This window comes from Acanthochromis polyacanthus, chromosome 20 (assembly GCF_021347895.1).
Source record: "Acanthochromis polyacanthus isolate Apoly-LR-REF ecotype Palm Island chromosome 20, KAUST_Apoly_ChrSc, whole genome shotgun sequence".
Classification (NCBI taxonomy): domain Eukaryota; kingdom Metazoa; phylum Chordata; class Actinopteri; family Pomacentridae; genus Acanthochromis; species Acanthochromis polyacanthus.
Window position 1 is genome coordinate 24364409 of NC_067132.1, and position 25998 is coordinate 24390406.

At 40.6% G+C, this 25998-nt stretch overlaps 1 protein-coding gene across 1 annotated transcript in view; it reads right to left on the reverse strand.

The window, feature by feature from the left end:
- LOC110950935 (cadherin-7) overlaps positions 1-25998 on the reverse strand; it is a 120760-nt gene that overhangs the window by 62343 nt on the left and 32419 nt on the right. Inside the window, 2 exon segments of the mRNA XM_051940460.1 lie at positions 1516-1635; positions 12627-12921. Of these exon segments, the coding sequence (XP_051796420.1) occupies positions 1516-1635; positions 12627-12921 (415 nt within the window).

Genomic DNA, 25998 nt, shown 5'->3' on the forward strand with positions numbered 1-25998 from the left:
TCCGGTCAGGTTTTTGCAAAGTATTCTGTCACAACTTAGGCAAACAAAGGATTAGGCTTAGATTGGTGCCAACATCAATTACTTAAATTCTGTGATAGGCTCTGATCTCGATCTGTGATGAACATCCCAAAGAAAGATCCTTGCATTCACTCTTGCAGTCAACAGCAAAGTATGTGGCATGCTTTGCTTGTGGCTGAGACATTTTTCAATTAGCCGAAGCAGCTCAAGACTGTAAACAAACCTGGCCGGCTGTAAGGCAGCAGTTCTTTCAGAAAGTTTCACCTTGCAAACAGCATTAGTTTACACCTCTACATTTATAACAACCAACAAACACAATAAAAATAGATTTTCACCATATGGAACCTTTCAGTCTGGGAGCATAGCTGACTGTCATAACTCACTGCCATGTTCAGTCAATCCCTGTACTTTACACTATTTTATAAAGGAGAACAAGCCTAAACAAAATAGAACAGAGTTGAATTTATAAGCAGCAAACATAGCGAACCCTCACAAAGAGACATGTTTGACGTTTCATGCTTGTGATCCTGTCCCACCGGCTCTCAGTCAGGTCAACTAATGATGTGTTTTTTACAGAAAACTACTCAAGGAAATTTTGGAAAATGGGTAAAAAATTCACTAGGTGGTTTTTATAATGCTAATTTGTTTCCTCGCGTCCTTTCTGCTCCAACGACCTGGAAAGTTTTGCCCTTTGTCATTATGTAGGATCTTTAAATCCCTAAAACGCACCTCGAGGAGATGAGAGAGGAGGCTAGTGTGAGGAAACACAGATGTACCCTACCTTTAAAAGGTAGAAAGAGCTAAGGAAAGCTTGGAAATGCTAAGAGTGACGGACGCAAGGAGACATGTTAGCATAATGAAAAGCACCCGGAGTGTTTTTATCTCATAATTGCCACTTGTGGCCACTGTTTGGCAGAGGATACAAAGACAAGGCAAATTTAATGACCACTAAAAGTAAATGTGCTTTACATTAAATGTGGAAAACTATATTTTAATTTTAAGAGGGAATTCATCACACTGATTAAAACACTTGCATCTTTTGAGGGTAACGCTTTCGTTCGTCTAGTTGTAGGCAACGAATGTCACATTTGGACAAGAAAGGAGAACTACGCTTTATCATTGCTGTTAAATTTGACATTGCTAAAGACCGCAAAGCTAAATTGAAAGTACTGAAATGTGGCATAATATGTTAAAAGTGAAAAACTCAATCTGCTTTATGAGGCCTCTGTGGTTGCAGTTGGATCAGATTTGATTGATGGCGGTTGGGCAACATAAGCAAATAACCCCCAAAACTCATCAGTCATCAGGTTTTCACAAAAATGAAGCCAGAATCTGAAAATACAGCCCACTTCAAATCAGTGTCAGGAGCCCAGGCACAAGCACAAGTCTCAAAACTGGCAGAAAATTGTGCATATAGTAAATAGATGCTCAAATGATGCACTGTGGCCATGTGTGTGTGTTAAATGGAAACCAGTGGGAGCAAATGTCTGCACCTACCTGTCTTTGGCTCCACTGAAAAGTACGGCTGTCCGTGGATGATGCTGTAGACCACCCTGGCGCTATTCCCATATGTTGGGTCATCTGCATCTGTGGCCGCCACTTGCACCACCATGGTTCCTGTGGGCAGACAGGCCTTCATTAGTTTCCAAGACAACATCCAGAAGCCAAGTCAAACAGAGCTAAATGTGGACATAGTCATCATATCAACAGAGCGTGTGACCAATTCTAGTTGAAAGCGGGGGGGAAAAGAGAGAAAGGCAATGAAAACTGTAACTTCTGAGGCAGTAAATAATCTCATTAGTCTTTACACTGTCTTGTTTTACTAGGGCTGGTGTTTACTTTAGTTTTTGTATTTCGTGTTTGTACAAAAATGTCTTGAGCGAGTTTAAAGCGGCGGTTTCTCAGAGATCTTCAGCAGAACCAAAACATCTGACATGTGTCGTGTTCTTGCTCTTGGCCTCAAAAGCTGCTAAACAAATCACACTTTCAGTAGTTGCCATAATATGCGGGGATGCTGCAGCAGGATTAAAGTGCATCTCCTCTCCTTTAGAGATCGTTCCAGCGCCATTGTTTTCATTTGCCTTGTGCAGATCAGTTAGCAGCATCTTTCCTGGTTACTTCAATCTGTTGATTCCATTTCTGCAGCCAGAAAGACAAATTACTATGTGTCCCATGTCATCCAAAAACTGCAACTTATTGTGGTTTTTAAAAAGTCAAAGAGTGCACATCTCCCCCCCAGCAATGTCGTAGGAGGACACTGTACCTTTGTGTTGTACTAATTAGGGCTCAATAAAACTAGATGAAAGATTTTTATGACAGAAAGTTTTAGAAGAAAACAGGTTTGGGAAAACCTTTTATTTTTGCTTTCTACCTTCCTTTTTAAGTAGCTTTTTTATTTATTAAAATCTGTATTAGCATGCACAGATGGTAACTCATTCACTCGCTGATTGAAGGCTCACAAACATCTTCTAGAGACGACATTGTTTTGCAGAAGGGAAATTGCGACGATGAAAACCAAATGATATCTGAAGGCAAGAAGAAGGATTTCAGAAGGATTGTTGTTGTTGTTGTTGTTTAGGGTGCTTTTTCAAATTCTAATATGAGTGCAGAGTCAGGAGGATATTGTGGTTTAATCGTGTAGTTGGATGGATGAATTGCATTGCTTTTAGTAGAGTGAAAAGGGATCTTTTAGAAATTGACCTAAAAAAAACAACCTAAATAATGTTATTTATCTAAAAAGGATACTCCAGGCCTGTAATCCATTCAGCTTCAATGAATTAATGCTTTACCTTTAAAATGGTCAAACTCCTTTATTGTAGATGCAGGTATTTGGTATCATAGGCAGAGACGCATTAGGGAATTCATATTAAAAGGGAAAGACCAAGAGACTTTTAAAGGTGTTACTTCCAAAAACACTTGTCAAATGACGTTTAATCTCAGTGGCGCATTAATTTGAAATATTTGTCAAATCCCTGATTTATCAACTCAAAATGTCATTAAGATATACGGTCCAGTGGGTTTCTGCAATGCAAAACCTAAGCCAGACACTTAGAACCAGGTACAATTTCATAAAACATTTCTTATTAAATGAGAAATCAAGTGGTTCTAAAGGGTTACTTTCCACTAACATCACATATTAATTGTTAATACTGCTAAAGCTACAGACAGTATTCACCATTTTTTCCAACTCATCAAACCTGCATGGACGCACCAGTTCACTTCATTGGCCAGAAGACAAGTCAACAGACCCACCCAGAGTCCCCTTTAAAGCAATCTCTTCATATCTCCATAGCAACTCCCGCCCTTTGGAGCCAGGCCCCTACCAGTGACCAGAAAAGTGGCCGTTAAACAGTGGATAAATTTGTCTAAGGGTCACAAACCTCGCAAGATGACTTAATTAATTGCTTGTTTTATTATCAGAGTTAAATCCAGTTATGACTGGAAAGTAGAAGAGCTGCTTTGGTCAGTGGCACCGTGTTGGAAAGCTATAGTCAGTCATATATCTCAGTTATTTATCCACATTTGCAATGCTAATTATAAGCTCACGTCAAAATTGCAATCTCAAAAGAGGATTTTGCTGCTTTTACCTGTCAGGGTTCCAAAAGTGTCTCTGTGTGGCCTGACCTGACACACAAAATGACTGTTCCAGCTTAGAAATCTGACGTTGTTGACCTTATTTCACTCTTTTTAAACCAACTAGCATTTGGGTACACATCAGTCTGAGTCATCTGTTCTGCACTAACTGGGTGAGGAGAAGAAGCTTCTCTGTGCCAAGCCTCCCAGTAGCGTCGACCGACACATGTGAGCGAACATCTGTACATCGTGGCGTCTCCCGACAGACTGCATGTGAGGAGTTTAGGGGACATTCTGTGAATTATTGATTCAGCCAACAACCTGAGTTACACTCTCCCCCTCTAAACTGCATGAGTCTCTGCATGCACATCAGTCACGCCACGCCACCCACCACCACAAGTAATTCTCAACCTGTGGGAAACACAGGGATGAGATAGAGCAGCCAACATTATGCATTGCATTCATTGCAAAGAGGGCGGACAAAGCATGGCTGGGACGGCAGCAGAAAACTGAAGCAGTGAGGAGTCAGAAATTCTAATAAAATTCAACGCTGCCTATGTTATAACCAAAGAAAAGCTGCCTTTTATCAGATTTAGGCAACAAGATCATTCTTATGTTCTCATTATCTGCACTTTTATCCCAGTTTACAGTCAACATAGTGCGGTAAAAGCTCCCGAAGAAGCAAGGTAACATGTATAATTCACTGTAAATAAGAATGTCTGTGCATCTAAACTATTTGCTGGTGCACCAACAAAAGAAGTTGCACGGATAGCAAGTTGCAATCTGCATTCACCAGACCAGATTGGACTGACTTGCCACATCTATGCTGATAGGCCTACTGCATAAATGTGCATTCTTTCTTCTTGTTTTCATCCAGATTATGTCGTATCTACATATTTGTTAGCTTTAAAAGCATAACTAAGAACAGGTGCTGCAGGTTAGCTCCAGCTCGACACCCTAAGTACAGTATATCACATCTGTTGCCTTACCTATGCTTCTGTGACATTGTCTGATTGGTCTGCTTTAAATTAATAATTATTTAGTTAATTCAAAATCACAAGTGCAGCAGCAACTCCACTTTAATGCATTAGCATTATATAATGGGCACATCTGTTCGCTAACAACACCATCATCTGGCTATTAGCTACAGAACCAAGCCAGTTAGCGGCGATAGCAAAGTCTTCTTCCTACTAAGTGCAATAACTGCTGTATTTTCTGTCGGGCTGTGACTCAGTAAAGACGGATTAGTTGTTGCCATTCAGTTATCGCACATTAGACTCAGGGGACGCCACTGACATTATGTAGTGGAGCTCTGCAGATAAAGTTATAAAACCCAAGATATGAAGTCGGATTTTGTTGTAGTGCCCAGCAGTGCCCCCAAATCCCAAAACGTCCTTGCAGCCTACAAGAAGGAAATTTGTTTTCAAACTCAACTGTGAACTCTGCTGACAACTGACAACTGTTGTTTCTGCGTGCAGTGCAGCATTGTCCTCTCCCACACTTCCTCCGAGGCACAAGACATCAGACATGACTCCTTCTGCGCTTCCCTTTAAATGTACCGATTGAACGGCGGGTTGATGTGACTCGAGCTGACAGCCGTGGCTCAGAAGGTAAAGCGGAGAAGCGTTTGAAGATTTCACAGGCAAAAAATAAATAAAACATAATCATCGACAATCAGTGCCAATCAATTTCAATAGGTCATTCATTACGGTGTGAATGAGGCTTCTTGTTTCATCCGGGCTCGCTGAACGGTTGCATTTTTGTTTTTTCGGGGTGAAACGAATTTTCGGGCAAAGCATTGATTCATCTGATAACGGAGAGGAAAAGCAATTTAATAAAATTTGAAATCACCACAAACAACCGTTTATGGCTGGGGCTATTTTCTGCTTTTAGACTGTACGTCAGTGCTGCTCTTAAAGCTGACGCCTACAGCAGTCTCACACTTGGCAGTAGTGAAATCATCAACGGTAGACATTGTTAAAATAACCTTGGAAACTCACATTCTCCCGATATGTGTCTTTTTCAGCTTGAATAGCAGCTTGATGCTTGAATATTTCACTTTAACTGCTACATGCACACATCTGGCAACGCTCGGGGCCCGTATTGTAGCGTATGACAGAAAGTGCTGTCTTACAAGTTGGTGATATTTTACGCCGAAGCAAACATCCCAGTAAAAATCTCACTTTCTAACATGAGATGTATTTTACAGGCTTTTACAGAATGAAGTGATCATGGAAATTGAAGATTAGAGTTCTCCATTCTGGCTATAAAGCAGAATTAACAGGCTGCGGCCCTGGATGTGAACAATATAAGAGAGAGAGAGAGAGAGCAAGACGAAAGGGGGAAAAAAGAAAAAGCTTGGCGAAGCTGGAGAAGTTATCACCAGGCCGCTTGTAGAAGGACACCTAGATTATATCATCACCTCTTAGTCATGACAGGTTATATTACAGGTAGTTTAAAACACCAAGGTCAAAGGATGACTGTGTGAAAGAGAACCCGGGCGACGTCTGGATCTCTATTACAGGTTGATAGTTAAAATCACTTCACACATGGTGCAGCAGACAAGGCGGTAAATTAACATTCAATATGGACTTGGGGTTTATTTTTTTAGCCTTTTTCTACAGGTTGCTTGCCCTGCGAGTCCAGGAAAAATCCTCTCCTAACAATAAATGAAAGGTAACACCAGCTGGGTGAAGTTGGATGTCAAAAAAGTGAAAGAAAACACACACACAATGATGATGATGAACACCCTGAAATCCGAACAGATTCTTTCTGCTCCACCAGGCTGTCATCTGCTACTCAATTAGCCCCGTCAGTGTCCCTTCAATATTTGTCCGTCTTCATCGACGTGATGGATCAGATCTTGCCGTTTTTTTATATTCATTCTCCGCAGCTGTGTACAAAACAGGCTTCCTAATCAATTCCGTATCTTTCGGTGAACAACTGTCATCTGCCAGTAATGAAAATAAATGTGGCATGCGTAATCTGACACAGAGACCGGTATTCTTCTTGCATATACAGGCTGCCATGCAACTGTCGGGCACACTCACAATGCAAAATAACGAAATCAAAAAATTGAGAAATGTGACCCAGGATGTAATTTTTTTTTTTTATATATTAATCTCAACTGGGCCACCCAGAATCACAAATATGAGACTCCAAGAGAACAAATCTGACTGAAAAATGATACTGTACACATACAATTTCGGCAAAATCCACAATGAAACATTTCATTTAAGCCCAGCCGTTTTCCAAGGCCTTTTATGAGCGTTCGACGCTGCCACAGCTGATTAACTTGATTGTATTCATGCACATTCACACCTGCTCCCCGCTGTTTCAGAGGAACAGGGATTACTGCTTAGAGTTCAATCCACGTGTATTTGCAACAGCAAAAGAATGAATTTCAAGACTTTTAAAGAAAATGCCTGCCGATTTCATGCCTTCCACTGTTTTAGGTCGACTTTTCTGACGCCTACAATGTTTAGTTGATTTGATGCTGTCATATAAGTGTTACTTTCATTACATGTTTCATGCTGTACTGGATTGCATTATACTCAGACATGCCTGTAATATTCTGCCTGTCTAATGTATGTTAATGGGAAGGGCACACTTCCTCAGTGGTCACCATGTATGTGAATTTACACATATCAGAGCTTTGTAAAAATAGAGCAGACTTGTTTTATTGTGTTGCATAAAGTCTACCTGAGTGTATATTTACAGCCCACGATGAAAAAGTGACTACAAAAATGACACCAAACCTCCGCTTGGGATGACAAAAAACAATTTAAATCGACTTTCCCTAAACCGGAACGCCTTTTTCATTTCCAGAACTGAATGACTGTCCCATCCTGTGCTCTCATGAATTAGACAGGAACTATGACAGCTGGATATAGGACTGGTGAGTAGTAAATTCAAGAGCTGTGGCCTTGGGTTGACATTACATTCCCGACGCTTGTAATGAGCCCTCGAACTGCTCCTTTGGCCCCTTCGCTGTGCAGTCAGAGAGAGAGAGAGAGAGAGCCAAGTCTCATGATTGTCACACCTCCAACTGTCCTCAAGCTCTCTTGTCTTTTATTTGACATCCCTGCCGTGATTAAGACAAAAGCCTTCGGAGAACCCCGGGCCGTAAGGTCTCAGTGTGTATGGACGAGCACTGCCTCTAATTACTTTAATTAATTAAATTCATGATTTCCTCTAAATTGAACCCATTCATCAGCGGTGCAAAGCGGCAACCATTAATGATTTAAAGACATCTATAAAGGAATTATGGAGGACAAGAAGTGCTTGGCCCCTTCCCTGTTCTTTACGGCATTGATAATTGCTCTGAGCAGATATTTACAAAGACACAGCGATGCATTATTCTCCTGTTGTTGCAGCCACTTGTGATGTAGACTTTCACAGGTGCCGGCGGAGTAAATAAAGTGGCGGGGGTGACCCTGCAACTCGTGGTGGGAACGCGTCCTCCTCTGTGGCTGATGCACCAAGTTGCTGTCTTATCTCGGGTTGGACACGAGACTCCAAGTCCTTGTACTCTAATCCTCTGGTTCCTTAAGCCTGAGCTCTGTACCCCCTGTTGACAGTCAGCTGTGTAATCCTTCAGAGATCTCCTCGCCTGCGCTGTAAGCAAAGCACTGCTTCCCTTGGAACGGCTCCCGGCACCACTGTATTCCTCCTGAAATGTTAATTTTGACTTTGAACGGTCTAAAAAAAAAAAAAAAGCCCCAACACCTTGGTTTTCACTCATTTCCATGTGTATGGTGTTATGCATGTCTGAGATACTGATGTGATGCTGGGCTATAGGATGAGCTTTTGTGAGATTCTCTAGTGTATACTGTAATGCTAGAGCAGTGAGACTTTAAAAAAAAAAGATACATTAATCACTTACATAGGTGAAAGAGGTTGTATAAAGTGATTAATGCACAAAAGAATAATCACCAGCCTCTACATCTCCTCTCAGCTCTATGAAGCTGTCGTACATTGCATTTTTCTGCTCTTAGTCGTCTTATTTTCTTGGCAACAACTTCATCATTTTGCTTCACTGTCTGTACACTAGCTACCCAGCCTTAGCTAACAAACATATTCCCTCAAGAGTTGGCAGGGACTGAACAAACACAAACTAAAAGGACGACATTTGCCAGGTGCCCTGAAATACGACCAGTTTTGGTCCATAACCGCCGGATGGATAAACACACAACTGCTAAAATCACATCAACACATTATGTGATAATAACTGCCCCAAAGTGGCCGAAAAACAGAATTTGTTGCAGATTTAAAGAGCCCATATTATGCAATTTGGGTTTTTAGCTTGTTATAGTCTTTTTTTGTGCTTGTAAAATGTCAGCAAAATTGCAAGTCCTAGCCGAAGGGAGTTATTCTCTCCCGAAGAAAACACAGCTCCCGAACTGCCCGTGAAATGCTTCATTTAAATCTGGGGTTTTCTTCTGTTACTTATTTACATTATTGTGTAACTCATTTGTGTAACACCTGCCTTGCGGCTAATTTGACACAACTTCACACAAAGAATGAGCAGCTTTCTTGCATCTACCATTATACCCTTGCTGGAGCAACTTTTACTGAAGCTACATCAACAAACTCACAATGCATACCCAAAGTCGCCTTGCTTCTGATGGTGCAGCTGACCAATCAGAGCAGACTAAGCTTTTTCCAAGATGGAGGAGCAAAAACAAAGCATTTAAAACCGTAAATGTAGATGCTGCAACAAAATGTAAAGAAAAAATGAGTTTTTTTAATATTAAAGCATGCAAATCTATTATATTCATTATTTTTTGAACATGTAAATGTGCATAATATGGGCTCTTTAATGAACAGATGATTACCCCTGTTTTAGCTTGAACACACCTCCTATAACGAGTCCAAAACACGCATTAAAATAGAGAGATCACTCCCTACTTTTCCTCAGTTACCACTCGACCACCATGGCTCCACTAACAGCTCTGACAGTGTTCAGTGATGCCACCTAACTCCTGTCTGCTGCTCAGTCCTTCTACTTGAGTACAGAATTACACAGTTTTCTCTAGAGAGAAGCCAAGAGCTGCTATTGCAGTTTTCCCTGCAGACTGTTACCAGAATGTGTCTAAAGTGTTTCGAAATGACAGTATATTTAGTTCACCAACTTAAGTGGATGTAGTTTCGGGTCAAGTCCTTCTCAACCTCTTTTATACGATGCTCATTGTGCCCTGTCATGCATATTTGCAAACAAAACTGTGCGTTCCCATTGAGTTACTATTCTTCAGGTTTAAAATAAACTCAAACGCTGTATTTTTTTAATCAAAAGGGAAGCCCAGCTCGCATTTTCTGTCTCTTGACAGCCGAGTTCATTTCTGCTTCCATCCCACAAGTCACAGCTCACTTGTGATTAGACCACAGCTCCCAGCATGCCTTGGAGGGCTTTAGGAACCCCTCGGAGGAGCTGGAGGAAGGTAAGGATGTCTGTGCTGCTCTGCTTACTGTGTCGCCTCTGTGAAGTGGCAGGATAATGGAGGGACAGAAATGTATTCTTCTGGATCAGACATTTTTCAGAGACATTTTCTGCAGCCAGCTACCTGGAAATACAGGCTACCATGAACTCTGAGCCCAATTTGGTGAAAAAATGCCCATGGCCTTCCAGCCTGATTCAGACCTTAAGTTTGCTTGAGTTAGTTTTCAAACATGCGTCACTCATCAACATTTCTGGGCCTCGAGGTCTGGGCTGACATATGTGAAGTGATAAATATGTAAATGAAGGCACATCAGACTTCACATCACAATACAGTGAGTCTGGTTGATTTTAAAATAGCATGAAAAAGCATTTTACGCTCGGCAGCAGCCAGTTCTTATTGGCCAAAATATCAAGCCCTCAAAAATAACCACAGCCAGCTTTGGAAAAATGATTAAATATTATAAATATACATACAAACAGCGCATACCATGGTTTATCAATATGGAGGTCAGCCTCTCTCTCTCTCACTGTCATCCTCATACACCTGCTGAGTTGAATGGCCTCAGGATGTTGTTGTCACTCATTTGCATCTACTCATATTTTGCATGGGCGAGACCTGTTTGAAACCTTGGAGGAAAATCTTGACCATGCAGCCAGTTACAGACAAGGTCTGATACGGTGGTTTCCTTCAGGAGTGTTTTTTTTTTAAAAAACAGATAGATAAAAGGTATATCTGCAGTCATAAATGCTAATGTGATCAACAGAATATGAAGTGCAGAGTTCTTAGGACAGTTATATTAGCCTGTATTATGATTTTAGCTGCACTAGTTCTATGGCAGTTCTGGTCAACCACTCTGGTCCAGACTGAAATCTCTATTATGTAACTATTTGAAGAGGTGGAATGAAGCTGACATTCATGATCTTTAGAAAATGAATTACCAATACTTTATTAATACCCTGACTTTTCAGGATGTAGCCTTGCCATGAGGGTGACATTTTAGTTTTTTTATGACAACTTATTAGTCATACTGCAGTAATAGCATCATTGCTTGCTATTATCATAAGGTATTGAACAGACTGGCATAGACATTCATGGTTACCTGAGGATCTATCCTGATGACTTTCTGACTGAGGCACAGGTCTATGGTTTTGATTTAAATGTCCCAACAAGCACTGACTGATTGATCGCGGTGATATTTTGACGTTCATGCTCCCCACACAATGATTCGGCCTAACTTTGACGAACATCTGACTTCTCCCTGAGCGTCACCATGATTCCTAATTTTAAATTTCTTTTGACTAAACTCACCAGGACATTCCTGCTGGCTTTAAATCTGCTTGGTTCTATTTTTAATTATAGCAAATGTTAGCATGCTAACCCGCGAAACTTTAGCGGTGAACATGACAAACTTTGAAACATCTTCGAGAAGTGACACTGTGAGTGTGCACAGGTTAGTATTTTTGCTTAAAGCACTGGTGCAGTTAAATATAGGCTGACAGAGCTGCTAGCAAGACTGAAGGCTTCAAACATTATAGGCCAGTGAGTAATTGGAACAGCTCTTGATAGGTAGATAGATGGTAGATACGTCTGGCAGCTGAAAATAAGCACGTAATTTGAAGCTTAAAATAGCTTCTTTATATCAGATTAACTGGACTAAATAGAAATCCGTTTAAAAAGATCTATTACAAGATGATCAGCAGGTGAGTTTATTTCCGATTTCCACTCACAAAACCTGAAGATCACTCAGGTTATTGTTAGAAATAAGACAAATAATTTCAAGCTGACTTTAGCTACCTTGGTACAAATATCTGATTTTGTTGGACGTATTTTTCATCCTTTCCTGAAAAGGTTTTTTTGTTTTTGTCTCTTCCAAGTGTTGCTGAATATTTATCAAAGGAAATCTAAATGAAACTTTGTATTCATTGGGTTTCTCTGTTTAAATTTGGTAAGATCTTCACCTTATTTTATAAAGTGCAATGGGGTGACATGTTTTGAACTGGTTGCACCTTTTAAAGAAAACTGAACTGAACTATGGTTTTTGACTTCTTACTTGCTTTGTATTTTAGCTTTCTGTTCTGGTATTTTATTCTCAATGCCTTTTGTGAATTAATTTGAATGACTAAATGTACTACCCAAACAAAATGTTCTTTCCTTAGCTGGAGTTTCAAGGGAATATTAGTATTTCAATCTCGGCACATAATCACGTTTTTACCAACTGAACTGAAATGAACCGAGAGCTCCAAAACCCTTATGTCGTTATCCTTCATCAACAGATCAGTGAATGGGACGAGACAACGGCACACTCTGCCCAAGAGGTGCCCGAATCTAAGTGGCTTACCCTGGACCTCTATTGATGTGGGGCTCATGAGCAAGAAGAGCCTCGTGTAGTTTAAATTGGGCACAATGTGATTATCATGTATGGGGTCTTATAAAGTGAACACTGGGAAGATGAAGACGAATTCAATGAAGTGGAAAATTATCAGATGCAGATGTTAGAGCAAGGGAAGAGAGAGTTTAGAGGAGAAATAGGGGGGAAATATGGAATAAAGGGGGATCTGTTTTGGGATTATGCTTAAGCCAAACACTGAGGCTTACCTAAGGGCGACATCTCCGGTACCCCTGCCAGGTACGGTCCATCCAGAAACTTGGGTTCATTATCGTTGATGTCCTGCACCTTGACTACAAACTCAGACCGGGGCTCTACAGGTAAGTTGGTGAGTCGGTCGACAGCTTGAGCTTGAAGGGTGTAGTAAGCCTGAGCCTCTCGATCAAGGCGCTTCGTAGCGTGGATGTCTCCTGTGTTCTCATCAATGGTGAAGATGGAAGTGGCGCCCTCGCCTGATAACACATACTTCACCTTTCCATCTCCTTTGTCCACATCTGAGTGTAGCTATTGGAAGAAAAAAAAAAGAAGAAGGAGAGTGTAAAAGGCAGCTATAGAAGTCAGCAGATAACCTACTGAAGCAAAAATGTCTTAAATATTTCAGTGTTATTGCCAGGCATAACAAAGGGTGACTTGAGGGCTTCTGTCTTACATGATTGTTACACTAGTAATTATTAAATAAGTGAGATTTGCGCTTTTCATTACCTATTCAGAGATAACAAGCAAAATTGATTGAACTGGATTGGAATATAAACTTGCATTTTAGTGCATTTCATGTCACTCACATTATTCACGACGTTGTATAAACATCAAATGTACTCAGAAAATGGAAATCTCATCAAATATTCAGCATTTCAAACCATGTAAATTTTCACTGTCATGTTGTGGCTGATTTGTCCAAACAAAACAGGCAAATACATTATGTTTATTGGGCAAACATTCAAATCAGATCAAAGGATCAGAACATGCACCATTTGTGCATGAATTATGTTACAAAAACCCATCATGATTTGCATTCCGCCACAAATAATGGAATGAAATGAAATGCTGCCACTTACTGTAATGGCAGTGTGACTTGCTAACTAGTGTAATGGTCATTAAAAATGAAACTAGCAATTTTCCATTAAAATGCCCAGAAATAACAAGCTCACACATCTCACACAGGAAACAGGCTGCAGCTATCACAAAATGTGTTTGAATTAATAAATCAAGGATGATGCACCAAATGGACTTTCTTATGTTTTCTGTCCAGAAATCCATCATTAGGGTAGAGATAAATGGGTCCTCAGGAAACATTTGTTATCTACATTTGGCCAAAGATTCATGCAAAACTTCCTAAATGTGTCTCATAAAGCTGTTCGGCTGCAATGGAAGCTTTCCACTGTACGTCAGGTGAAAATCCAGATTCAAACCACAGCTTAAATATAAGAGATTCAATGCTTCTATTTCCTTCTTTTGGAATAAAACTAGCGCAGACGGCTTGGAAGACGCGCATGTTCTCTGCGAAACTGGATGGCAAACTGTATTACACGACTTTTGGGCATTAAAGCTCAAATATATTTAACAGTTCCCTCTCACTGTCACTGAGAGTATGCAAATTGTAGCTTTGGGTTTAAAGAATCCGACAGGTTTTTGTTCTCCGAGGATCAATAGCAGGAGCTGAGGTCGTGTAACAAGAGCCGCGCTGTCACATCAGTCCCTTTTAATGACCACATAAACCTTCCTTCTTTAAATGTAGCGACACACCAAATATCAGCGAAGATGATCAAACGTTGATCATCTTGGAGCATGTGGGCTGCCATTATAAAAGTAAAGTTTTGTTTCTTGTAGTTAGAGTAAGGAAACTTATTAATAGGAGTTGCTATGATGTTCCATAGATAGACATACTGTGCAGGTTTACAAAGAAGACAGACAAACTACATTTTTTTTTTGTCTTTGTAGTCCCCTCAACAACAACGTGATTATGACAGAGAAGGAATCTCAGAAGAGCAAGTCAAGAGTTTCAAGTCGACTTTAAGACCTCTTCTCAAAGTACAACTCCAGCAAAATAATCCTTGAGCAACTCTAAAGAGAAAGAAATTAAAATTATCATGACAAGTAACCAACCTTGAAAAATCCTGTTTGAAGTCTGAGCTGTCTGATGGCCATCAATCCCTTCAACATGGTTTGCATCAGAGCGATCACAGAAACTGACATATCTTAGGGGAAGGCCACTGTTGGTGTCTAAAGACGGGCAGACGGACCATTTATAGCTGTCAGCATTTAGCAGAGTGCGCATCACCTCATACATGACAAAATACCTCAATAGCGAAGCGTGCAGAGCAGGTCTTTCAGGGAATTCTTTGCCTGATTCTTCATATTTGGTGTTAAAAGAGTAAAGAATAAAGCTTCGACTGAGGTAGCAATGTCTGCACTTCAATAGTGTTTCCAGTCTACAAGGAATTTTGAATCATGTTGGCTCCAGATGAGTAATATCAAGACGAATTGAGCTGAATGTATTTAGTTGCTTTTTAACTTGCAAGGAGTGTTCTATTTTCCTATTGTGCAAGCAATAGGCTGGAGACAGATGGTTTCTGGAAAGGACCAGGTACAAAATACCAATGTTTGTGAGAGGAACACTGCCAACTTAAAGGGTTCGTTCAGTGACTAAGTTTTGCACTTAGGAGATTGGAGGGCTCTAAGAACACTGCAGCCCATAATGCAAGTCTCTCATTACATCCTCCTGCCTTCTAAATGGTCTTGGTGCAAACCCCAGACCCCAATTTGTAGAACAGGCCCGAGCCCAATATTAGGTAAACGTGATTACTTTGCCATGACATCATCAGGGTTATTGTAAGAGCCAGGGAAGATATTACACAGTCGTGTTTGTCCAGCACACCAGCTGAGAAACAGTCCTCAGGACAACCAACACAGCCAAAGTTGTAGTGGATACATGACAGAAGACCAAAGGTATTGCTTCAGGCGCCGTACTGCATCTTCATTGTGCTGACTTTCATCTGTCATTTCAAATTCAGCGACGAAAACTCCTTGAGGCAGCTGGATGCCTCATAACTAACAGCACTATGTCATCAGCAAAGAGTAATGCAATCATAAAGGAGAAAGTATACTCTTTGGAAGCCAACTGCCTCCACAACCTTTGATGTATAATTGTAGGGGTGTACACCTCTACAAATGTCTTTTAGGAGAGACAACATAACAATAGCTGTAAACACATTGATTGCAAATAATTAACGGAGGTTAAACCGTCCCTAAAAGTAAAAACTGGAAATACATTCCACTCCTTAGCTGTGACTTGAGACTTTATACTTACACATTAAGTCTTCCTTAAGAATGCATGGACAAAGCTCTTGAATTGGTTTATGAAGCTTGTTGTTTCAAAAAAAAAAAAAAATCACACCACAGGTAATCAAACATTGTTGAGTAGTTCCATTGCTGTTTGTAGCGGCATTACAAGGTCAACTACATTGCCGGTGGTGTGGTTTTTTCGACATCGAACAGCTTTTCAGTAGCTCTTTTACTGATCAAATAGCACCACAGCATCCACACAAGCTACTTTTTCCAGAGTATTTCTAAAGCAACAGGCACAGCAGGGCTTTAAATGTGGTCGAAAATAAAACAAGAAGCACTTCCATATATCCATGATATTAGGTTCCAGGCATCGGAACAGTTAGCAGATTGTTCCCAGTGTTTTTCACAGCAAATGATTGGAATTAGACATAAAAAGCGAAATGAAATTGTAGAAAAAGTAGGTGATGATGTAGCATAGTACTTGTGCCAAGTTTGAGTAGCTTGGTGTAGTGAAGCTTCATTTAATGTAGACAAAATGAGTTGCATAATGAGTTCCAAATAGCTTCTCCAACATTGTAAGCAAACAAAACCGTGCAATGACCCTTGACACTTGGTAAAAACTGTAAAATTCTACACTAAAACCCGGCAATAACTAGTTTATCTCGCATAAAAGCCAACCTAAGGCAATGTTAAAATACAAAATGTATTCACAATTCACCAAATCGCTGTGTATGCTGCAAAAATCTGTCACTACAAATTGAAACTGAAATAAGCCCCGTAAAACATGTCCATCTCCCACATTTTGCTAAAAGTTGAATGAAAGAATAAAAGAAAGATTGTGTAGCTTATTATAGGCAGGATTTAGATTTTAAAAGCTGCATATGTCCGAAACACCTGTGTCCCAGTTGAGACCCAAAGAGTACTAAATGGAACATTCTCAGTTCTGCCTTGAAATTTAGTCACTGAAAGGAAACAGAATTGTCAATAATAGACAGTCTTCACCGAGAACACCCTCATTTTAGTGCTGGGAATTAAACTTCAGCTTTAGCCATGGTTGAGTTGCTTCAATGCCACATACTTCTCTTACAATCACACACATACACACAAGAAAAAAAACTCAAGGAACTCTAAAATAAGCTTCACGGAACACATGCGAACTGAATGGGTGAACTCCGGTGACAGAGTGTCCATGTAACGGCAAGGAGCTGAGGAACCTTTCTAGAAGCCACATTCCCCTCCTGAATCTGGGACTCATCAGTCAGCTGGAGTCTCCCTGTCAGCACCCTTGTCACACTGGTCTGTTCCAGGTGCTTGAACTCCAAGTGACACTGAAGAGGCGCGTTACCAATGACAGCCAGAAAACAGCCAGAGACTGTGAATTTCCCCCACTCCCAGCAGCACCATGCAGCTGCAGTGCCTCTTAACTAACTGGGTAAACTCCTCTGGGGACACGGGTGTAAGGCTTCCAAAGAGTCAGCCAGCACGTCTTCCTCTTGGATGAGATTTGGGTTCAGGAATTCTTCACTTGTGCAATCTCCAGCTGAGGTCAGCAGCTAACTACCGCTGATGAAAAAAGTCAGGGCAAAGGCCTTTCTCGCGCCCTTCCAGAGTTGTCGGACGGTTTGCCGGAACTTCTTTGACGCTATGAGACTTTTAATATCCATACCATACCTGACCTAGAGCTTAGGAGAACAAAAAGTACAGCGACTGTATTCTTTTGTTCAGCAATAGTTTCAAAAACAATGATCAGATTTGACTGTTTTTATTGTTCGAACGGAAAAATAAATGCTGCGTGCAGAACTTTTCAATTAAGAAGTGGCCTCACTTGTTGTTTATTGTGTAAAGCAATCACAAAAGCCTATTGTGCTGCATATCTTTTTTTTTTATTTAACGATGTACTCATAAAAGATTATTGTTCAAACTCTTCGTTCAATTTATCTGTAAATGTCAACATCTCATTATAGGATAAATAACAATGGTATTTCAGGTTCCAAGCCAGCGCTGCAGGGGCGGAGAATGATTAGGTCAATATTATTTTGGTGGCGCTGAAGGAGTACATGCTGAACAGAGGATACAACACCAAAGGTCTTTTATTAATGGAATCCATCAGCGGGCTGATGGATGCCGTGCTGGGGGCGCGATGATTGCATTGGCTGTGTCCTCAAGCCTAAGCATGCATATGTCGCCTCTCTTATGGAGCTCGCTGTGTTTACTCACCATCTCCCGCTGTCAGGAGCAAACCTGAGGTAAATTGTCAGTCTTGGAGAGAGTCAACATTTAATCTCGAGGAAGCCATCCGTGGCCATTTGGTTCCAGTAAATGCCATGGACAAGAAGGACAAAGCTGACGGGCTGCAAAGTATGCAAGGCGGGTCAAGGGTCGAGCACAGTGTGTGGTCTTTTCAGCAAGCTGTTTGGCTTTGCTGCATTTCCAAATCTCCTGCCTGGCAGTGGAAGGACACACAACGGCGCGTCCACCGGCTCTGCACATTCCATCTCTAAATCTCATCACTACAGAGGATGACATGAAATATGTATAGTTTGGCACGGCTTATTAAAAGCACAGGCTGGTCAAACACTTTTATCTCTCATTAATCTAACCTGTTCTGAAGCCCGCCGCTGCTCATTTTCAGGCGGTATTTGAAGTTTCAAGTCTTATTACTTTTTCTGTGCGCCATAGTTGCTTCACTTGCAAAAATGTAAATACTCACGGTGTAATTCTTTTCTTTGCCTCCCTTGAGGTGAGTGTAACACAGCATGCAGTGCGGCGGTGTAGCTCAAAGGCACTCCCAGGGATTGTGAAGGAGGGGTGGGTTCTGAACATGAACCCTTCTGAAATCAGTGCTGACACTTATCATCACTTTGTATGCAGGCAGTTCTCCAGGGACCAGCCTGTTAGCTTTGTGTTTGCTTGTTTACCTTGTAGCAAAAGGGAGGGGGGGGGGGGGGGGAGGAAGCGCAAAAGAACCCATAACAACCCACTGATTCGTGCTTGTCCTTTCACTAGAAACTACTGCACAACATGCTCAAATTGTTGTAGCATTTGAATTCTTGTATTTTTTCCCCATTGCGTGCGACGCGAAATCATTGGAAGATGTGCAGTTCTGTTTTGTTCCCTCTCTCGTCCATTTCGCTTCACTTCGTGCAGCGCTGCAAGGAGGAAAATCTTCGAGTCTTCAAATAAGACAAAAAATAAATACAAATAAAAAGGCTCAAAGCCCAAGACGCATGTTTTGAGCTTTGTGGTTGTAGCTCTCTCGAGGAGAATACATCGTCTTCTATTCAACGGACTCTGCACAACCAAAAATGGATACAAAAGTCCATACCTACGGGCAACCTGTGAGCAATAGTGGATCTTGTGTGCTAAAACAGCCTCTGCTGCAGCTCAAAAGCCCTTAATCAACAATCGCCCTCAAGATATTTCACAGAGCAGCTAGAACAGCGGGGCTTAACAGGGTCTCTGCGAGAACGGTAAGCATTTCAAAAATTAAATGTGAAACACTGACAGCGGTGCACTCTCATTGTTTCCTGTTAAGAAATTGATTTTGCATGAAAATATCACAAAAAATAACCCTTCTCTCAAGTTAAATCATATGATTTTACCATCTCTAGCAGAAATCAGTGAATAGAGGCACTTAATACATGCCATATGTAGGGCCAGCAGGGAGTTGAGAGTCATTAAATAGAATATACATGAAATTCAAATAAAAAAGAACAGCAGACGGGGCAACCAAGGGTCATCCTGCCACAAAAAAAGAGCTAAAAATGTAGACGGGGGCTTCAGTGCAGCTGTCACTGACATCAGCTCCCGACATGCTTGGCTTTTCATCTATTCACTCAGCCATGTTCTGGTGAGTAGCCATGGTGCTGTGCTTTGAGAGAGGCTCAGTGGCTCAGCCTCTCCTCTTTCATTTCAAGTTGGGAGGTGGGGAATTAGCGATCACCATGGAGAGACTGTTAGCCATCACACAGTGGTGTACAGATTCATGAGATCTGCACACAGAAGCTCACACTCGGGCTGCTTAAATGTAATAAATGATGCATTTCTGTTGGAGCTTTACACTTTATCTGTTTTGCTCATTTTAGTGGAAAAAATGTAAAGGTTTGTGTTTGTTGCTTGATTGAATCAGGTTGCGAAGCACTTTGTTTTGAAGAAAATATCATAAATGTCGCATTTAATCCAGATGGGTGACAAATTAAGGGAAAAAATATACTCCAAGGGTGACTGGTCATCTTTTACTGCCTGAACAGCTTCAATGTGCCTTAACAAGTTTCTCAAACTCTGCTTGAGGGTTTGAACACCATTTTTCTAAAAGATATTCCCTCATTTGAAGATCTGATGGTGCTGTCAGCCCAAAACCTCCTGTCCATGCTCAACTGGGTTCAATCTAGTACCGGTAAGTGTGAAGGCCAAAGATTTATGATTCACATCATGTTAATTGCATCAAACCGCTCAGTGACCCCTGATCCACTATCAATGGAGATATTGTCATACAAGAAGGGGACCACTCCCATCAGGACAGAAATGTTTCATCACTGGATAAAGGTGATCACTCAGAACAGTTTTGTATTGATTTGCAGCGATCCTTTTCTCTGTGCGGCACAAAGGTTTATGGCTTTCCTTTAATCTGTCACCCGTCTGTACATATTCACCATATTTATGCAGACTTTGCTTGGTTTTTGTCTCATCAGTATCGGAGAAAAGTGCAGCAGTCAGTGGAAGAAACTAACACTTAATTTACAACGACAGACGGTGAGATTAATTTGTGCCTGCATCCTATGTGATTCAATATTTTTAAAAAAACAATAATTAACCTGTAGAGAAGGTGAAATTTAAAAATAAAATGTGACCAAAAAACAAGGTGTGCAAACTTACACTTAAAATTAGTGGAGCAAACTTTATGTTGAGTTAACATGTGAATTTGTTCCATTTATTTTGAAGCACAAAATACAGAGAGTTTAAAATGAAACTCTTATGATGGGAACTAACTGTGCGATCAGATAGGAAGTGAGACAAGGTGGTTCAGATGTGCATCCGTCCAAAATAAACACTCAAATGCCAAGATTTCCGCTTACCCCCCAGGGCTAAATCTGTTCCAAGCTAGCTTACAAGAACAAACTTTGCAGTGCTTTTAGTGTGAAGTCATAATTAGTTTTTTTTTTTATTTTGGAAATTTTAGTTTTATGTTTAGCTGAGCTGAATTGCCAGGTGTGTCGGAGATAAAAGCAGCTGCAATGTCAGTTGAAGGTAGAGATCCAGACGATGAAGTGTGTATGTTGTTTCTGACAGCAGCTGAAATAAGAGCTCGAGTAACTGAAGTGTCACAAAACAGCTTCACACACGTTTGTCATTCAGGAAATATTCTATTTTCTGTGCCAATAAGCTGATTCAAAATGGTGGGGAGGGAAAAAAAAGCAGTTGAAAAGATTTAAATGTGTACAAACAGATGCGTGTGATGGCTTGACAGCAGGTACAAAGCAAGTGCAGACAGCTTCTTTTTCGAGGATAAATATGAAAAACGCTGAGGAGCGGTTTTCAGCGGGGCTAAGGCAGGTTTTCATCGCTTTCTCTCTGATGCGGCGACTGTTCGCATAAGAGCATCGGCTTTCAATCAAAGTCAGAGAAATGATTTTCAGAATTCTGACTGCCATTTATACATTTTGTTTCCATCAGACAGCGGCAGCTCATATCTGCACCTGCTGGCTGAGTCATAACACCGGAGAGATAATGGCTCTGTTTCAGTGTGTGGAAATTGAAAAGGATTTTCAGAAAAATGGGCCTTAACGACTTCAGTCAAGATCGCTAATGTAAAAAAAAAAAAAAGAAAAAGCAATTGTATATAAACGTCTTTTTAAATCCAACCTCTTTCCCGAGCACTTATGAAATCAGTCATTCATGTTCCTGTCAGTAAATACGCCTTAAATCAAACGCTAACATGGACTTAGGTGTCAGTTACTTTTATTCATACGTTGTCCTGTGCTTACTACAACCTGGAAACAGAATCCGCTCGCTGCCTGCGGTGCACAAGAGACTCTGGTAGCCACAAAATGAAAACAGTCAGATCTGACAGAGAACAATGAAGCCGAATGTGTCATGGTGGTGAAAGTTACGCGACGAAAACAGGCTGTTCGAGTCCAAACCGCGTCTGGCTTTTCAGAGGAAACAGCTGACAGACTGTTGATTAATGATTAATGATTTTCACATAGAGGATCTCACCGACTATGGCAGAAAAAACACTCCTGTCAAATGTAAGGCCAAACTTTCTGGAAATAAGCAAGACGCATGTGCAGCAACTGAATTCTGCTTTATAAGGTGCCTTGCAGTAAGTCAATCTATTTTATAGCACATAAAGTTATAAAATAAAATCATAAAGATAATATCAAGCAATCTAGTTAATGCAAGAAGGAGACTACGGATAGACGTGCCTTTTGCATCAAGTTAAAAATCATTCACAAATGCTACTTCAATTAAGTTACAGATGGTTTCTATTAGAAGGCAGTATGCAATAGCAGAAACAAGGCTTCCTACAGTTTGGATCTAAATATAAAACTATCACACTTGCAACGGATCTGCAGTTTTTGCACTTCATAGATTTGCATTAGAAAATGGCAAAAACGCATTTATGATAATGGAAAACTCACATATATTCTGGCTAGTAAGAATCAACCATTAGTGCAGAATATAATCAGATAAATCTATAATTTACCTGCGCCTTTCTGAAATGTTCTTGATATCTCCAACTCTAGATATCTTCAATACAAACAAAATTATATTAAGACCTCCTTTCCATTAAACTAAAAGGTCACAAAGTAATAGGAAACATCTCAAATTCAATATCTTACATTGAAGTTTTGACTAAATGCATGGTGGGTGTTGTAGTGTCCAGCATATACTGGGATTAGCAGCATAATGGCACCTCCTTTTTGTTGGTTTAGTCTTGCACACTATTTGCACTGTACATAATGCACTTGAACATTTGTACATTTTTTACATAGGACATTTTGTATTTTATATTTTTCTTAATGTTTACCGCACTTTTTTGCTTATTTATCTGTATTTATAATGAAGGGAACTGCCTTTTTTCTACTGTAGCAACAAGTATTTCTATTCTATTCTAGTCTATTCTATTCGTTTTAGTGTTAGAAAGTAGGAAAATTCAGTTTCAGAGGTTTTACTAGGCAACTATAAATAGTGTAGCATCACATCCCTTCAGAAAATATGACATGCATCCAGTACAGATCATCACATGTACACAGAAATGAAAATTTGCTCTCGTTTTATAGCAAGGGATGCAATATCTGTGGCATCAAAGCGGCCCGACGTGAACTTTGAAATCCATTTCAGCTGTGACTAACATTTTCCTAATTTACTTTAGCACAATAAGGCCATGTTTGGAGGATCCCCTGACACACACATGTTAATTAAAGACATGCAGGAGTGCTTCCCAGGCCTTTCACTCTGGTGCCCCGCTGCCTTTTTCTGGTTTGCCAGTCGTGCCACCATGCCGATTTGTCATCCACATCAATGAAAGTAATCAAGCTAGCAATCAGGGCAAGCTTTCGCTTTATTTTTTTTTATTTTGTGTGATGTGCGTGTGTGTGAGTGTGTGTGTGTGTCATTCAGCTGCCCTCATCACAGAGATGCACATAAATGGAAGACAGGAATAGGCATCCTTTTCAAAGTATTATGGGGGAGGGAATCAAAGCTCTTTTGTCACAAAAAGCCTCCTCAGATGCTATCTTTGTGACGACAGTCTCTTTATTTTTTTCATGTGCAAGTGAGCACCGGCTACAACTGACAGCCTATTGATGGACTACATGGAACGCAGAAAAGTGAGAAGGAAAGTGTATTTCTATATCAGCCAGATGGCGTCAACACACACACACACACACAAAAATAAAAATCTTCATTGCACACTGGACCCGCAGTTGATCATCTCATCTGCAGGTTAGTCTGGACATAAAAACTGGACTCAGAAGCAGCAAAAAGCAGCAAAGTCCATCCTGATGGCACAGCAGTAAACATTATTAACATGCACCTATCAGGAACAGCATTAAAACCACTGACAGGCGAAGTAAATAACATTGATTATCTTGTTACAGTGGCACCTGTCAGGGGGCGGGATATATGAGGCAGCGGGCGAACTGTCGGCTCTCGTGTCGGAAGCAGTAAAAATGGACGAGCGCCGGAATGCGGACAAATGTGAAAGGGGCAAAAATATGATGGCGAAACAAAGTGGGTGGCAGCGCCCACGAAACAGCAGGTCTTGGAGGTGGATGCAGAGGTTTGTATACACAGAAAGTAGTCCAAAGAAGGACAACCAATGAAGCGGAGACAGGGTCAGTGATGTGGGAAGGCAGCAAAGGACTGTGGATGAGCTACTGTAGCATAAATTGCTAAAAAGAAAAAAAAGACATCATTTTTCGCTATGATAGAATGGTGTCAGAACACACACAGTGCATAACAGTAGCTGCAGACTGGTCAGAGTGGTTATAATGACCCATGCCCGCCACCGAAAGCCACTATAATCAACACGTTTCGTCGGAACCAATGGAAGAAATGGAAGAAAATGACCTGGTCTGATGAATCACATTTCCTTCTATGTAATTAGGGCGGCTGTGTATGTGTGCAAGATGGCAGAAGAAGACACTGTGGGAAGAAGGCTGCAGAATCAGGTAACAGAGAAAGTCATTACCGTCATGAATTGGAATATAAACTGCTTTTAAATTTTTATATTCTTCATAGGTCTCCATTATAAAAACCTGTTGATTGAAGCGGGCGGTTGTTTCGTTCTGTGCAGAAGAAGAGACGCACGACAATTTAAATGCCCACTTTTATGTGAATGCCCCGAGAGTCTGAAGGAGAAATCCTGACTTCAAGAAAGTCGAAAACCACCTCCGTGATACGTGTTATCTCTGACTGGGGCTTTAGTTTTTGTCGAGCCGGCTTAAACAAAGAAAGCCTGGATGTGTCAAACTCCACAGGACAGCCCTTAGGTCTTGAGAGGTGCATGCAGAGCTTTGTATCAACCGAAAACATCCCGAAGAAGGGCAACCAGTGAACCGGAGACAGGGTCAATTATGCCAGAAGGCAGCAAAGAACCATAGAAGAGCTGCTGTAGCACCAGAATTTTTGTTATGATGGAATGGTGTCAGAACACACACAGAGTGCATAACAATAGCTCCAGACCAGTCATATTGCTTATAGTGACCCAAGGCGACCACTGAAAGCTCCTACAATGGGCACATGAAGGTCAGAAATTGACCATGGACCAACAGAAAAAGGTGATCTGGTCTTATGACTTACATTTTCTTCCATATCATGTGGCAAAGTGGGTTATTCCACCTCAATTCACCAAACAGGGTCATTGATAGCATCAGTTAGGAGCTAAAGTTCTAAAAGAAGGGTCGGGACATGTTGATTTTTGTGTTTTCTTTGCGCCAGACCATATGCGCATACACTACCGTTCAAAAGTCTTGGTCACTTAGAAATGTCCTTACTTTTGAAAGAAAAGGTTTATTTTAATGAGGATAACATTAAACAGAAACACAGTCTTCTAGACATTGTTAATGTGGTAAATGACTATTCTAGCTGGTTTTTAATGGAATATCTCCATGGGGGTACAGAGGAACATTTCCAGCAACCATCACTCCTGTGTTCTAATGCTACATTGTGTTAGCTAATGGTGTTGAAAGGCTCATTGATGATTAGAAAACCCTCATGCGATTATGTTAGAACATGGATAAAAGTGTGAGTTTTCACGGAAAACATAAGATAATCCTGGTGACACCAAACCTTTGAACAGCAGTGTATCATTGAGCTGCAAAATTTCAAGACTCTAGCTCTATCATCATTTACATTATGTAGCTTCAGTCATTCCTCCACAGATTGTTTTGAATAAAATGCAGCAAAAAACACCTTAACTGCCTCTTTCTTTTATGTATGCTTTTTTTTTTTTTATCTCTATGCATGTTTGTTTTTATCTTTTTGTATGGTTTTTATCTGTTCTGTTGAACTTGTTTTTCCTGTAAAGTGACCTTGGATGTCAAGAAAGGCGCTTACAAATAAAATGTATTATTATTACATTCCTTTAGGATTTTTCACTCAGAAACCAATGTGACCCTTGACCACATGTTTTTCTTCAATAACATACATATACACAGTAAAAATGACTGACAAACATGACAGTCAGATGTGACCTTTTTTTTTATTTTCTTTGTTAAATAAAGGTGGAATGAACCAGCTGTTTATACGTGCAATATAACAGAAGAAGGCTCTATAGGAAGAAGGAAATCT